At 40.6% G+C, this 15,780-nt stretch overlaps 1 protein-coding gene across 1 annotated transcript; it reads left to right on the forward strand.

The window, feature by feature from the left end:
* The first annotated feature begins 530 nt into the window (after window positions 1–530).
* LOC105615377 (profilin-1-like) lies at window positions 531–1,274 on the forward strand. Its single transcript, XM_042250655.2, has one exon. It carries the CDS (start codon window positions 659–661, stop codon window positions 1,010–1,012), a length of 354 nt encoding a protein of 117 aa, XP_042106589.1. The 5' UTR covers window positions 531–658; the 3' UTR covers window positions 1,013–1,274.
* The last annotated feature ends 14,506 nt before the right edge of the window (window positions 1,275–15,780 follow it).

Consider the following 15,780-nt stretch of genomic DNA (forward strand, 5'->3'; position numbering starts at 1 on the left):
CAACAGCATGTGAACTGTGAACTTCCAGTTGTCCAAACTGGTTTTAGAAAAGGCAGAGGAACCAGAGATCAAATTGCCAACATCTGCTGGGTCACCAAGAAAACAAGAGAGTTCTAGAAAAATATCTACTTCTGCTTTATTGACTATGCCAAAGCCTTTTGACTGTGTGGATCACAACAAACTGGAAAATTCTTAAAGAGATGGGAATAACAGACCAGCTGACCTTCCTCCTGAGAAATCTGTATGCAGGTCAAGAGGCAACAGTTAGAACTGGACATGGAACAACAGACTGGTTCCAAATAGGAAAAGGAGTACATCAAGGCTGTATATTGTCACCTTGCTTATTTAACTTTTATGCAGAGTACCTCATGCGAAATCCGGGCTGGATGACGTACAAGCTGGAGTCAAGATTGGTGGGAGAAATATCAGTAACCTCAGATATGCAGATGACACCACTCTTATGGCAGAAAATGAAGAACTAAACAGCCTCTTGATGAAAGTGAAAGAGGAGAGTAAAAAAGTTGGCTTAAGACAGCTAGCAGAGCCGCGGTCCGGACGGCAGCGCGTGCCCCAAGCTCGCCGTCTTCCCCCGCCCGCCAGCCCGCGCCCAGCCCGCGGCCCCAGCAGCGGCCGGGAGAGCAGCCCCAATAGCAGCGCCATGGCCGGGTGGAACGCCTACATCGACAATCTCATGGCGGACGGGACCTGTCAGGACGCAGCCATCGTAGGCATAGACTCGCCCTCCGTCTGGGCCGCCGTCCCCGGCAAGACCTTTGTCAACATCACGCCTGCTGAGGTCTGTATCCTAGTTGGCAAAGACCGGTCAAGTTTTTTCGTGAATGGGCTAACGCTTGGGGGCCAGAAATGTTCTGTGATCCGGGACTCAGTGCTGCAGGATGGAGAATTTACCATGGATTTTCGTACCAAGAGCACCGGTGGAGCCCCAACTTTCAACATCACTGTCACCATGACTGCCAAGACGCTAGTCCTGCTGGTGTCCACCGTGGTATGATCAACAAGAAATGTTATGAAATGGCTTTTCACCTGCCGCGTTCCCAGTACTGACCTCGTCTGGCCCTCCCCTCACCACTCCCCACTGCTTTTGCACCCCTCTCCTTCCCCCACACATACATACACCATTTTTTTGGGGGGGCCATTACCCCACACCCCTTATTGCTGCCAGAACCACATGGGCTGGGGGCCTGGGCTGGATGGACAGACACCCTCTGCCCCCAACCCATACCCCTCCTGTGTGTGGTTGGAAAACTTGTTTTTTTTTGTTTTTTGTTTTTTTTTTTTTTTTTCTGAATAAAAAGGATTCTACTAACAACAACAAAAAAAGTTGGCTTAAAACTCAACATTCAAAAAACTAAGACCGTGGCATCTGGTCCCATCACTTCATGGCAAATAGATGGGGAAACAGTGGAAACAGTGAGAGACTATTTTTTTCAGCTCCAAAATTACTGCAAATGGTGACTGCAGTCATGAAATTAAAATTGCTTGCTCCTTGGAAGAAATGCTATGACCAACCTAGACAGCATATTAAAAAGCAGAGACATTACTTTTGACCAACAAAGGTTTATCTAGTCAAAGCTTTGGTTTTTTCAGTAGTCATATATGGATGTGAGAGTTGGAGTACAAAGAAAATTGAGTAGTGAAGATGCTTTTGAACTGTGGTGCTGGAGAAGACTCTTGAGAGTCCCTTGGACTGCAAGGAGATCCATCCAGTCCATCCTAAAGGAAATCAGTCGTGAATATTCATTGGAAGGACTAATGCTGAAGCTGAAACTCCAATTCTTTGGCCACTTGATGCGAAGAACTGACTCATTTGAAAAGACCTTGATGCTGGGAAAGGTTGAAGGTGGGAGCAGAAGGGGATGACATAGGATGAGATGGTTGGATGGCATCACCAATGTAATGGATATGAGTTTGAGTAGGCTCTGGGAGTTGGTGATGGGCAGGGAAGCTTGGCATGCTGCAGTCCATGGGATCACAAAGAGTTGGACACGAGTGATTGACTGAACTGAATTGAACTGAATTAACATATAACATTAGTTTTAGGTGTACAACACAATAATTCAGTATTTGTGTATATTTTGAAATAATCACCACTGTAAGTCTAGTTGATACCTGTCATCATACCTCAATACAAAAAATTTTTTTGTGTGTGCGATTAAGACTTTCAAGATCTACTCTCTTAGCAACTGTCAAATATGCAACAGAGTATTATTAACTATAATCACCACGCTGTGAATTACTTCTCCATGACTTATTTATTTTATACCTGGGAGTTTGTACCTTTTGACCCCATTACTCATTTCATTCACTGTCTAACCTCTTGCCTCTGGCAACTAACCATCTGCTCTCTGTATCTAAGATCTTGTTTTTTTTCCCTTTTTTAGATTACACATAAAAGTAAGGTTCTATAGTATTTGTCTTTTTCTGTCTGACTTGCTTCACTTAACATTGTGCCCTAAGGGTCCATCCATGTTGCAAATGGCAAGATTTTCTTCTTTTTTTATGGCTGAACAGTATTTAATTTTGTGTGTGTGTGTACCACATTTTCTTTTTCTATTGCTAGACACTTAGATTGTTTCTGTATCTTGACTATTGTAAGTAACACTTACAAAGAACATGGGGATGCCAATATCTTTTCCACTGATGTCAACTTGTGTTTTTATTTCTTTGGATAAATACCTAGGAGTTATATTTATAACTTTTCCAGGCACCTCCACACTGTTTTCTAATTAGCGCAGCATTAATTTATATTCCCACCAAAAGTACACAAGGGTTTTCTTTTTCCCTATCTTTACCGAAACTTACTACTTCTTGTCTTTTTGATAACAGCCGTTCTAGCAGGTGTGAGATGATATCTCATTGTGGTTTTGTTTTCTGTTTCTGAAATGATGATTTCTGTTTCTGAAATGATGATTTCTGAAAACATTTTGATTCCTGTTTCTGAATTGATGAATGCCATTGAGCATATTTTTATGTATCTGCTGGCCATATGTGGCATTGAAACATGTATAATATCATACATGAAACAAATCGCCAGTCCAGGTTCGATGCATGATACTGGATGCTTGGGGCTGGTGCACTGAGATGACCCAGAGGGATGGTATGGGGAGGGAGGAGGGAGGGGGGTTCAGGATGGGGAACATGTGTTACCTGAGGCAGATTCATGTTGATATATGGCAAAACCAATACAATATTGTAAAGTAATTAACCTCCAATTAAAGTAAATTAATTTATATTTAAAAAAATGTATGTCTTCTTTGGAAAAATATTTTTTAGATCTTCTTCCCATTTTTATTTATTTTTTAAAATTTAAAATCAGGGATCACTTTATTTACTCTAGGTGATATAAGTCTAGAGGTGTCAGCCTTCCTAATATCCCATGTTAAGATCCAGGATGAGGGAATGAGGCCAACACAGAGATGAGTAGAGCCCCAGAGACATTGTTGGTGTTTCTCGATCCAGTTGTCCCTAAAGTCCTTTCTAGTCTGTTCATATCAGTTACATGAACTAATCTAAGCCCACTTTTTTTCTTGGGCTACTTAGACTTGGACTTCTGGAGGGTATCTTGGCTTGTTCAAGGCCCAGCTTTCTGTTTGCCTTCCCGCCCCTGTGGGCAGCTTCCATTTAGCTGTCAGGCTTCATGCTGGGAGGAGACATGTGACTGATTAGTGCTTTTGTGGATGATAGGGATTTAGAGCTGAACTTCTCCAGCTCCACTGGGCACACCAGTCACTCAAGGAAATCCTGTTAAAATGCAGATTCTCACTCAGCAGGTTTGGGTGAGGCCCAGCTGGTGCTGATGCTGTTGGTTCCAGGACCACACTTTGAGTTGCAAGAGGTTGGAGAGGTGGATGTCACCCAGGTGGATGTCACCACTCACCCAGACCAAGGAACCCAGGAGCCCCAGACCTCCACAATGACCCCATATCCAAACGTGCATGTCAGCAAGCTTTGGCCTCTCCTCCCACCCTGAAACGTACTCTGCCCCCATTTAAAAATCTGATTATTTGGAGTTTTTTGCTATTGAGTTGTATGAATTCTTTGTATATTTTGGATATTAATTCCTTATCATATATATCATTTACAAATATTTTGTCCCATTCAGTAGGTTGCCTTTTCATTTTGTTGATGATTTTCTTTGCTATGTATATTACTTTTATAAGTAAAGAGATATTTCACAAATTTTATTCTCTATCTCTCCTTCAAGTTTACTTCAATTTCTATTCCTTTCAAGAAACCACCTCTGATATCCCTAGCCAAAATGACTTCTTTTGAGTGAATTACCACAGCATTTTTCTATTCATTCAAAATATATTTTATTAACTGCTATCATAGCTGGGCACCTTTTTAGGTGCTTGGAATGTATAATATGTGAAACACAATTTCTGTCTTGATGATTCTAGCATTTCAGTGCTTGGAGGCTGTGGAGGGAGCTTGGCCTATGGTCTATTTAAACTATCTGGTTCTACCTTTTAGCTTATGAAAGTTAGATATTCACTGATATATCCCCTCCCCCGCTGTAGTCTCATATAATGTACAGAACACAACAGGAGCTGATTGTGTCTCTTGAATTAACAGACTCAAAATGAATAATCTTATTAGCTGCGATGTGGGAAGACAGTGCTTCAGAGAGAGAGAGGTAGGTAAGATTTCAGGCCTGTTTGGCCGAGGATACCCTTATGTAGGCAATTTTAATAGCCTCTAAGTGGTATAGGCATGTAAGAATAACAACGTGAAGCTCAGGTGGGTGGTCAAGGCTAAGAAATAATGGGCACAGGGACTGTTACTGATTCATGGAGCAGAAGGAGCCAGGCCATGCAGCCCTGAGAGAGGCCCTGGAGTGGGACGTTTAAGCCATGTCTCAATGTTCTACCCCTTCTCCAGGTTGTAAATTTTTGCCCACATTACTCAGCACAGAAAGTGCAAAATCATTTATGACTGTCTCTCAGGGAGAAAGGCATGAGCACCCAGAGAATTAGAAAGAGTTGAATTCTCACAATTAATTTCATTCTGGAAAGGCTAAACTCAGGACTTTTTTCTTTTTTATTATAAGGCTACCACGTGGCTAGCTTTTGGCATCACGGGTTGATATTTTTCCAAAATAAGGATCCCCACAGCCATCTCATTTAGAACATTAAGTAATGAAACATCATTCTTTGTAATTATGTGACCAAGAGTAAGAAGGAACCAGATGTGGGAATTTAAGAAACCCACGAGGCTGAGCTAAAATAAATGTTCCCTTTATATTTTGCTTTTTAAAAATAACATCTAGGTTTTATACAAAATACTCAGTATAAGGTATAGTTAGTGTTCAATAAAGGTTATTATTTTTTATTCTAAAGGGAACTAAGTATTTTACCCTTGGGAATTTGTCCATACAGAGAATAAGAGAAAGTTTTAGGGAGGAAGAAAAGGACATGAGCAAGACCTTGAAATAAATGGGAAAAATAGACTCAGACCTCTGGAATGAATGCAGTTTTGAATAAGCTAATATATTTTGAAGGCTATTCGAGCTTAGAGTTGAAAGGGTCATGCAGGCCAGTGTTTTGAGGAATGTGGTGATTTTACTTAGTCTGACTTGAATAACACTTTAATGATTGTACACATACTTTGGAGTGTATTAGGGGGAAATCAACTCCAAGTTCATTTATATGAAAAAGTAGTCTTATTTAAAGGAAATTGAGTAAATACAGTGCTGGCAAAACTTGCAAGTGGAGGTTATAGCTTGCAGAATAAAAGTAAAAGTTATGGCTTCCAGTAGCTTAGTGCTTTACTGAAAGGATATTAAATTAGTCAGCCAAGGATTACTGTGTATTTTCCCGAACATCTTTGAGCCTTTCTTTAGGGTGTTTGGATGGAGTGTCTATGATGAAATTGTGGCAGGGAAAGTACTGTTGTTTTCATACAGATGGCACATGGAGAGAAACTCCATATGGGCAATAAGGACTGAGTTTTCAGAAGCCCAGTGGATGCTCCAGAGATACAAGCACACGGTGGCCTGAGGAATGGGGGCTATGCTCTGTGCCCTGTTTAGAGAAGGCTTAAGTAGGTAGGAATGAAAAATCTGTTTTTTCTATTATGCACTTTCAGAATCAAAGGACAGCCAAAAATAGCAGAAGAAAAATAATGAGGCCTCTCTTTAGAAGGATAACTGAGCAGTTGTGGGGCAGACCAAAGATATATGATAGTCGCATTATAGATAGTTATCAAGAAAGTGAGGGATTCCTCCCAAGTTGAAGTTCATGCTGGATGACAGATCACACACACACACACACACACATACAAAGTGGGTCTTCAGTTAAGTGAGAGAAATGTAATCTGGACCAAAATCTTGTTCAGTGTAGGAAGATAGTGAGCAAAGGATGAGGTGGAGTGGATGGATGAGAGCTGTCTCCTCAAAACACAGATCTCTTCAGTATTAGACAACTTCAGTCCAGAGTATCTGAGTTGTGTTGATTGTCGCTTTAGATCAGACATTCCTAATTCTCATTATTATTTCTGATTTGACATTGTCTTATCTGCTTTTACTCTGGATGATATTTTATCTAGTAATATCATCATAGAAAGATAATGACTTGTGGAAACCTGAATATCATCTGATCTGGTGTCTGTTAATAGCACTAGAACCTCCTTCCTTATCTTTCTCCACTTCTTTTTTTTCAAAAGAAATTCTTTGTAGGGCTGCAATTGTAAGAGATAAGACAGGACCTTCCCTGGCTGAAGTGGGTGATGAGGAAAACATATGGAGCCTGTCAGACCTGTCTATTCCCCAGCAAGGTTTTTGTTTGTTTGTTTTTCCTTTTTTTGGTTGTTTATGAATTCCACTGTTCTACTAAACAGTCTGAAAAACTTGAGTTTCCTTTACATATTGCTTGTTGTTTCTGATTGATACATAAGCAGTCTAGATTTTAGTGGCTTCAAACAATTTATTATCATTTATCATGATTTGTATGTTGACTCAGGTTAGCTGAGTATTTCTTTTTTGAGAGAGAAAGAATACAGTTGCATACAGTTGCATTCAAGTGACACTTCCCTGATAGCTCAGATGGTAAAGAATCCACCTGCAATGCGGGAGACCTGGGTTTGATCCCTGGATTGGGAAGATTCCCTGGAGGAGGGCATGGCAAGCCAGTCTAACGTTCTGCCTGGAGAATCCCCATGGACGGAGGAACTGGGAAGGCTGCAGTCCATGGGGTTGCAAAGAGTCATACATGACTGAGTGACTAAGCACAGCACAGTTGCATTCAGATGGCACCTGGAGCTGGAGTCATTGGGAGACTTCTTCATTTTCATATCTCTGGCTTAAGCTCGGATGATCAGAGGAGCTAAGGGTTACTGGGTATCTCTCTTTTAACCAGTCTCTCCATATGACTAAACTGGGCTTCCTCTCAACATGGTGGTCTCATTTTGCAAGATGGCAAAAGAGTGAGCATTTAAAGAGGCCCAGACAGAGGCTGCAAGGTTTCTAGTGACCGGTCTTTGGAAATTACACAATTTCACCATTTCTATTTGCCTAAGAAATGATAGACAAGTCCAAATACAAAGGGGTGAGGGAATAAATTCTACCTTTCAATGGGGAAATGATTTGTTTATAGGGAGGGAAGATACTAATGGTAAAGCTACCATACGTAATATGAAGCCCAGAGAATGCAAAGATTTATCACAAGACCAAAGAACCAACAATGGCAGAGCTGGGATTAGAGCCAAAATCATAAAAAGATGAAATCCACCTTCTAAAACAATCTCATTTCCAAATCCTTTCACCCAATCTGTTCAGTTCAGTTCAGTTGCTCAGTCTTGTCTGATTCTTTGTGACCCCGTGAACACAGCACACCAGGCCTGCCTGTCCATCACCAACTCCTGGAGTTCACGCAAACTCATGTCCATAGAGTTGGTGCTGCCATCTAGCCATCTCATCCTCTGTCATCCCCTTCTCCTCCTCCCCTCAATCCCTCCCAGCATCAGGATCTTTTCCAATGAGTCAACTCTTCGCATGAGGTGGCCAAAGTATTGGAGTTTCAGCTTCAACATCAGTCCTTCCAATGGACACCCGGGACTGATCTTTAGGATGGACTGGTTGGATCTCCTTGCAGTCCAAGGGATTCTCAAGAGTCTTCTCCAACATCACAGTTCAAAAGCATCAATTCTTCGGCGCTCAGCTTTCTTCACAGTCCATCTCTCACATCCATACATGACCACTGGAAAAATCATAGCCTTGACTATACGGACCTTTGTTGGCAAAGTAATGTCTCTGCTTTTCAATATGCTATCTAGGTTGGTCATAACTTTCCTTCCAAGGAGTAAGTGTCTTTTAATTTCATGGCTGCAATCACCATTTGCAGTGATTTTGGAGCCCCCCCAAATAAAGTCTGACACTGTGTCCACTGTTTCCCCATCTATTTGCCATGAAGTGATGGGACCAGATGCCATGATCTTCATTTTCTGAATGCTGAGCTTTAAGCCAACTTTTCCACTCTCCTCTTTCACTTTCATCAACAGGCTTTTTAGTTCCTCTTCACTTTCTGCCATAAGGGTGGTGTCATCTGCATATCTGAGGTTATTGATATTTCTCCCGGAAATCTTGATTCCAGCTTGTGCTTCTTCCAGCCCAGAGTTTCTCAGGATGTACTCTGCATAGAAGTTAAATAAGCAGGGTGACAATATACAGCCTTGACATACTCCTTTTCCTATTTGGAACCAGTCTGTTGTTCCATGTCCAGTTCTAACCGTTGCTTCCTGACCTGCATATAGGTTTCTCAAGAGGCATACAGGTGGTCTGGTATTCCCATCTCTTTCAGAATTTTCCACAGTTTATTGTGATCCACACAGTCAAAGGCTTTGGCATAGTCAATAAAGCAGAAATAGAAGTTTTTCTGGAACTCTCTTGCTTTTTCGATGATCCAGCAGATGTTGGCAATTTGACCTCTAGTTCCTCTGCCTTTTCTAAAACCAGCTTGAATATCTGGAAGTACACGGTTCACGTGTTGCTGAGGCCTGGCTTGGAGAATTTTGAGCATTACTTTACTAGTGTGTGAAATGAGTGTAATTGTGCAGTAGTGTGAGCATTCTTTGGCATTGCCTTTCTTTGGGATTGGAATGAAAACTGACCTTTTCCAGTCCTGTGGCCACTGCCGAGTTTTCCAAATTTGCTGGCATATTGGGTGCAGCACTTTCACAGCATCATGTTTCAGGATTTGAAAGAGCTCAACTGGAATTCCATCACCTCCACTAGTTTTGTTTGTAGTGATGCTTACTAAGGCCCACTTGACTTCACATTCCAGGATGTCTGGCTCTAGTATTGAAGGTTAAAAATCTTATCCTGCTGATGATAGATGAGGGAAGCTTTGTATTAAACATGTCATTATAATTTGCATGAATTTGGGTTTTTAAAAGTTACAGGATACAAAAACTGATAGGTAAAGAGAAGAAATCATTTAGAAGTGTATTAGAGAATATCAAGGTCTTAGAAACAAATCTAACAAAATATGTGAAAAGCTTAATAAAGAGAAAATATAAAACTTTATTAGAGACACATATTAAAGAATACCTAAATAATGAGATGCTTGACTGGGAGCCATATACCACATTCATGGATAGGAATTTTTAATATCATAGAATCAGTTATAAACTTGTCTATAGCTTTAATGGATTTCCAATGAACATTACAGCAGGATTTTTTCTCCCCTCACAGAACTTGATAAAGATAATTCTAAAATTTATATGAGACAGTAAAGGGCTGACAATAGCCAGGACATTTCTGTAGAAGAAGAGCAGAAAAATATGTAAAACAATGTTCATAGCAGTAATACTAATAATGACAAAATCCTGGACATGGCCCAATGCCCATTTGAAAGTGTGTGTGAAATAATGGTGTCACATTCACAGAATTGAATCTTATACAATAGTCAAAACAATAAAGTACAGGGAAATGCACAGGAAGGATAAATCTTAGCAATTTAATATAAAAAGTTTTGAAAAGCAAGAATTCACATTTTCATCCAAATTGATAATCATTTTATAAAATGAAAATGCCTATAACAAAATACTTCTAATGAATTAATATAGATATTTAAAAGCTGTATAAAAAGGAAAACAAGCTGCTTAGAACACAAGGTTTAGAGTCATGCTTATCTCAGATAGCGGAAGAGAAACAGGATGAGATGGGACTCATGTGGCTAGAGTAAATTATTAGTAAAAGTGCATTTTTGGTTTTGAGTGGTGGATTGGAGATACTAAACAGTATAGATTAAAATATATTAAAAATAACCAAATACAGGCCCTTTGGTCATTTTTAAATTGGATTATTATTATTTTTTGCTATTGAGTTTGTGAGTTCCTTATATATTTTGGATATTAACCCCTTATCAGGTATATGGTTTGCAAATATCTCCACCCATTACTAAATAAACATTTTCCTGAAGAAGACATGCAAGTGGCCAGTATGTATATGAAAAGGCACTCAAATCACTAACCAGTAGGGAAACACAAAGTCAAAACCACAATGAACTATCACTTCACACATTAGAAGGGCTATCATGAAAAAATAAAAGAGACAACAGGTGTCGGTGAGGATGTGGAGAAAAGGCAACCTTTGTACACTGTTGGAGGGAATGTAAATTGGTACAGCTACTATGAAAAACAGTATGGAGGTCCTTCAAAAATTTAATAGAACTACCATATGATTCAGCATTTCTACTTCTGAGTAGGTATCCAAAGGAAGCAAAATCAGTATATCAAAGACTTACCTGTACTTTTGTGTTCATTACAGTGTTATTCAGAATAGCCAAGATACGGAAATAACCTAAGTGTCTGTTGATAGATAAATGGATAAAGAAAATGTGGTATGTACATACAATGGAATGTTCAGTTAAGTGGCTCAGTCCTGTCCAAATCTTTGTGACCACGTGGACTATAGCATGCCAGGCTTCCCTGTCCATCACCAACTCCCAGAGCTTGCTCAAAATCATGTACATTGAGTTGGTGATGCCATCCAAACATTTCATCCTCTGTTGTCCCCTTCACCTCCTGCCTTCAATTTTTCCCAGCATCAGGGTCTTTTCCAGTGAGTCAGTTCTTTGCATCAGTTGGCCAAAGTAGAGTTTCAGCTTCAGCATCAGTCCTTCCAATGAATATTCAGGACTGATTTCCTTTAGGATTGACTGATTTGACCTCCTTGCAGTCCAAGGGACTCTCAAGAGTCTTCTCCAACAGCACAGTTCAAAAGCATCAGTTCTTCAATACGCAGCTCTCTTTGGAGACCAACTCTCACATCCATACATGACTACTGGTAAAACCATAGCTTTGACTAGATGGACCTTTGTTGGCAAAGTAATGTCTCTGCTTTTTAATATGCTGTCTAGATTTGTCATAGCTTTTCTTCCAAGGAGCAAGCATCTTTTAATTTCATGACTGCAGTCACCATCTGCAGTGATTTTGGAGCCCCCCTTCCCCAATAAAGTCTGTAACTGTTTCAATAGTTTCCCCATTTATTTGCCATGAAGTGATGGGACCAGATGCCATGGACTTAGTTTTTTGAATGTTGAGTTTTAAGCCAACTTTTTCACTCTCCTCTTTCACTTTCATCAAGAGGCTCTTTAGTTCTCCGCTTTCTGCCATAAGAGTGGTGTCATCTGCATATCTGAGGTTATTGGTCCTTTTCCTGGCAATCTTGATCGCAGCTTGTGCTTCATCCAGCCCAGTATTTCTCATGATGTACTCTGCATAAAGTTAAATAAGCAAGATGACAATATACAGCCTTGATGTATTCCTTTCCCAATTTGGAACCAGTCTGTTGTTCCATGTCCAGTTCTAACTGTTGCTTCAATAATAACAATAGTAAATGGAATGTTACTCAGTTATAAAAAAGATTTTGCCATTTGCAACAACCTAGATGAACCTGGAAGATAAGCCTGATGGCAAAAGATAATAATGCATTTGTTGTTGTCTTTCAGTCATATTTGACCCTTTGCCACCACATGGACTGCAGCATGCCAGGCTTCCCTGTCCTTCACCATCTTGGAGCTTGCTCAAACTCATGTCCATTAATTTGGTGATGCCATCCAACCATCTCATCCTCTGTTGCCCCCTTCTCCTCTTGCCTCAGTCTTTCCTAGCATCAGGGTCTTTTCCAGTGAGTCAGTTCTTCCCATCAGGTGGCCAGAGTATTGGAGCTTCAGCTTCAGCATCAGTCCTTTCAGTGAATACTGTCAATGACAAATTGGCACTTACCAAGATCATTGCCAATGACTGAACAACAAGGGCATTTGCCATCTGCCTCTGTGGAGAATGAACCCTGAACCCTGCACTGTTATAGCTGTTGACCTTCAACACTCCCTTAGAGAGTTCAGGGTGGAGAGAGACACTCTACTCCAGGGAATCTTGTGGGTCAGGTCTTTAGATAGATGTTTTAGGAACAGATTTTATAATCTCAATCTTTGCATCTCCTCATATCTAGAAAAGCACTGAATCCCTTCTTGATGATATCAGATCCTGTGACTAGCAGAAAACCTTTTGTAAAATGAATGCTTAATGGTATTGAACTCCCCCCTGTCACCAAAATCTTATATATTGACCTTCCCCTATTGCCTCTTTGGAGCAGTCTCTGAGCTATCTGAGGTGCTGCTTCATATTGCCCCCAAATAAAACATAACTTGCCGCTCTCAAGCTATGCATCTTTTTAGTCGACAATACTTAGGGTTGATTTCCTTTAGGACTGACTGATTTGAACTCCTTGCAGTCCAAGGGACTCTCAAGAGTCTTCTAGATTGCCACAGTTCAAAAGCATCAATTCTTGACACTCAGCCTTCTTTATGGTCCAGTTTTCACATCCATACCTGACTACTGGAAAAACCATAGCTTTAACTAAATGGATCTTTGTTGGCAAAGTAATGTCTCTGCTTTTGAATACACTGTCTAGGTTTGTCATAACTTTCCTTCCAAGGAGCAATACTGCCTGATGTTTCTTATACATGGAGTCTGAAAAAAAAAAAAAAAAGCCAATTTCATAGAAATTGCAGAATAGTGGTGGCCAGGCAGTGGGGGTGGAGGGACAAGGGAAAATGGGAAGATGTAGGTCAAGGATATAAAATTTCAGTTATAGCAGAATAAATTCTGAGGATCTACTGTACAGCATGGTGAACATAGTTAATGAGGCAGTATTCTACATTTGAAATTTGCTGAGAGGATCATGCACATACACACTGAGTTAAGTATTGTCAACTAAAAGGTGCACAACGTGAGGGCTGCAGGTTAAGTTTTATTTGGGGGAAAATGAGGACTGAAGCCAGGGAGGCAGCACCTCCTAGGAGCTGGGAGCGATTGGCTCTGAGAGATTGCTCCAAAGATGTAATCGGGGAAGGTCAATATATAAGATTTCTGTGAAGGGGGAGTTCAATGCAATCAAGTGCCTGCTTTACAAGAGGTTTTCTGCTGCTCACGAGGAGCTGATGTCATCATGAGGGATTTAGTACGTTTTTAGATATGAGGAGATGCAAGGATTGGGATCACAAAATCTGTTCCTGAAAATATCCAACTATCTAAAGACCTGTCCTGAAGATATTAAAATGAGATGGCAACAGTACACAGAAGAACTAGGCAAAAAAGGGCTTCATGACCCAGATAATCACGGTGGTGTGATCACTCACCCAGAGCCAGACATCCTGGAATGTGAAGTTAAGTGGGCCTTAGGGAGCATCACTATGAACAAAGCTAGTGAAGGTGATAGAATTCCAGTTGAGCTATTTCAAATCCTAAAAGATGATGTTGTTAAAGTGCTGTACTCAGTATGCCAGCAAATTTGGAAAACTCAGCAGTGGCCACAGGACTGGAAAAGGTCAGTTTTCATAGAATGTTCAAACTACCACACAGTTGTACTCATCTCACATGCTAGTAAAGTAATGCTCAAAATTTTCCAAGCCAGGATTCAATACTACATGAACTATGAAATTCCAGATGTACAAGCTGGATTTAGAAAAGACAGAGGAACCAGCGATCAAATTGCCAACATCTGCTGGATCATTGAAAAAGCAAGAGAGTTCCATAAAAACATCTACTTCTGATTTATTGACTACACCAAGGCCTTTGACTCTGTGGATCATGACAAGCTATGGAAAATTCAAGAGACGGGAATACTAGACCACCTGACCTCCCTCCTGAGAAATCTGTATCCAGGTCAGGAAGCAACAGTTAGAACAGGAAATGGAACAACAGACTGGTTCCAAATTGGGAAAGGAATATATCAAGGCTGTATATTGTCACCCTGCTTATTAAACTTATAGGCAGAGTACATCATGCAAAATGCCAGGCTGGATGAAGCACAAGCTAACATCAAGATTGGTGGGAGGAATATCAATAACCTCAGACATGCAGATGACACCACCCTTATGGCAGAAAGTGAAGAACTAAAGAGCCTCTTGATGAAAGTGAAAGAGAAGAGTTAAAAAGTTGGCTTAAAACTCAACATTCAGAAAACGAAGATCATGGCATCTGGTCCCATAACTTCATGCCAAATAGATGGGGAAAGAGATGAAACAGTGAGAGGCTTTATGTTTTTGGGCTCCAAAATCACTGCAGATGGTGACTGCAGCCATGAAATTAAAAGACAATTACTCCTTGGAAAGAAAGTTATGACCATCCTAGACAGCATATTAAAAAGCAGAGGCATTATTTTACCAACAAAGGTCTGTCTAGTCAAAGCTATGGTTTTTTCAGTAGTCATATATGGATGTAAGAGTTGAACTATAAGGAATGTTGAGCATTGAAGAATTTATGCTTTTGAAGTGGTGTTGGAGAAGACTCTTGAGAATCTCTTGGACTGCAAGGAGATCCAATCAGTCTCTCCTAAAGGACATTAGTCCTGATTGTTCATTGGAAGGACTGATGCTGAAGCTGAAACTCCCAATACTTTGGCCACCTGATGCAAAGAACTGACTCATTGGAAATGACACTGATGCTGGGAAAGACTGAAGGTGGAAGGAGAAGGGGATGACATAGGATGAGATGGCATCACCGGATGGCATCACCAACTTGATGGACATGAGTTTGTGTAAGCTCTGGGAGTTGGTGATGGACAGGGAAGCCTGGCATGCTGCAGTCCATGTGGTCGCAAAGTCAGACAGGACTGAACGGCTGGACTGAACTGAAGGACCTGTCCCACCTGCTTCCCTGGAGCACAGAGTACCTCACTCCACCTTGAACTCCCTCAGGGGTTGTGAGGGTCCTCAGCTGCAGCAGCACAGGGTTCAGTCTCCAGGGAGGCAGATGGGAATGCAGTTGTTGTTCAGTCACTGATAATGCTCTTGGCAAGTGCCAGTTTGTAGTTGACAGTATACAAGATGATGATGAGTGTATTAATTATCTTGATTGAGATAATCATTTCATAATACAATGAACGTGTATATAAAATCATCTTGTTTTTATTTAAGCTATACATGTAGTTGCATTTCTCAATTATTCTTCAACCAAGGTTGAAAAAATGATCAAACACATAGAAGCAAGCCAATGATGAATTCAAGATTTATGATTAATGTCAGCCTGTGCACTTAAGGTCCAACTAGCCAACCAAGCCAACCTTAATAAGTATTGTTCAGCTTAGGTAATCTGCCCTTCCACTGAGGAAGATATGCTGGCCTTTGGCAAAGTTATGAGATTCGGTAGGTTTATCTTTGTTGCCTGTCCACTGGCAGAGCTTGTGCCTCTTTTTAGCTATTTCATAGGGTATGGAATGATTGACATCAGTAGTTGCACAGATTTTAATCTTCCAAA

Source organism: Ovis aries, chromosome 5 (assembly GCF_016772045.2).
Source record: "Ovis aries strain OAR_USU_Benz2616 breed Rambouillet chromosome 5, ARS-UI_Ramb_v3.0, whole genome shotgun sequence".
NCBI classification, from domain to species: Eukaryota; Metazoa; Chordata; class Mammalia; order Artiodactyla; family Bovidae; genus Ovis; species Ovis aries.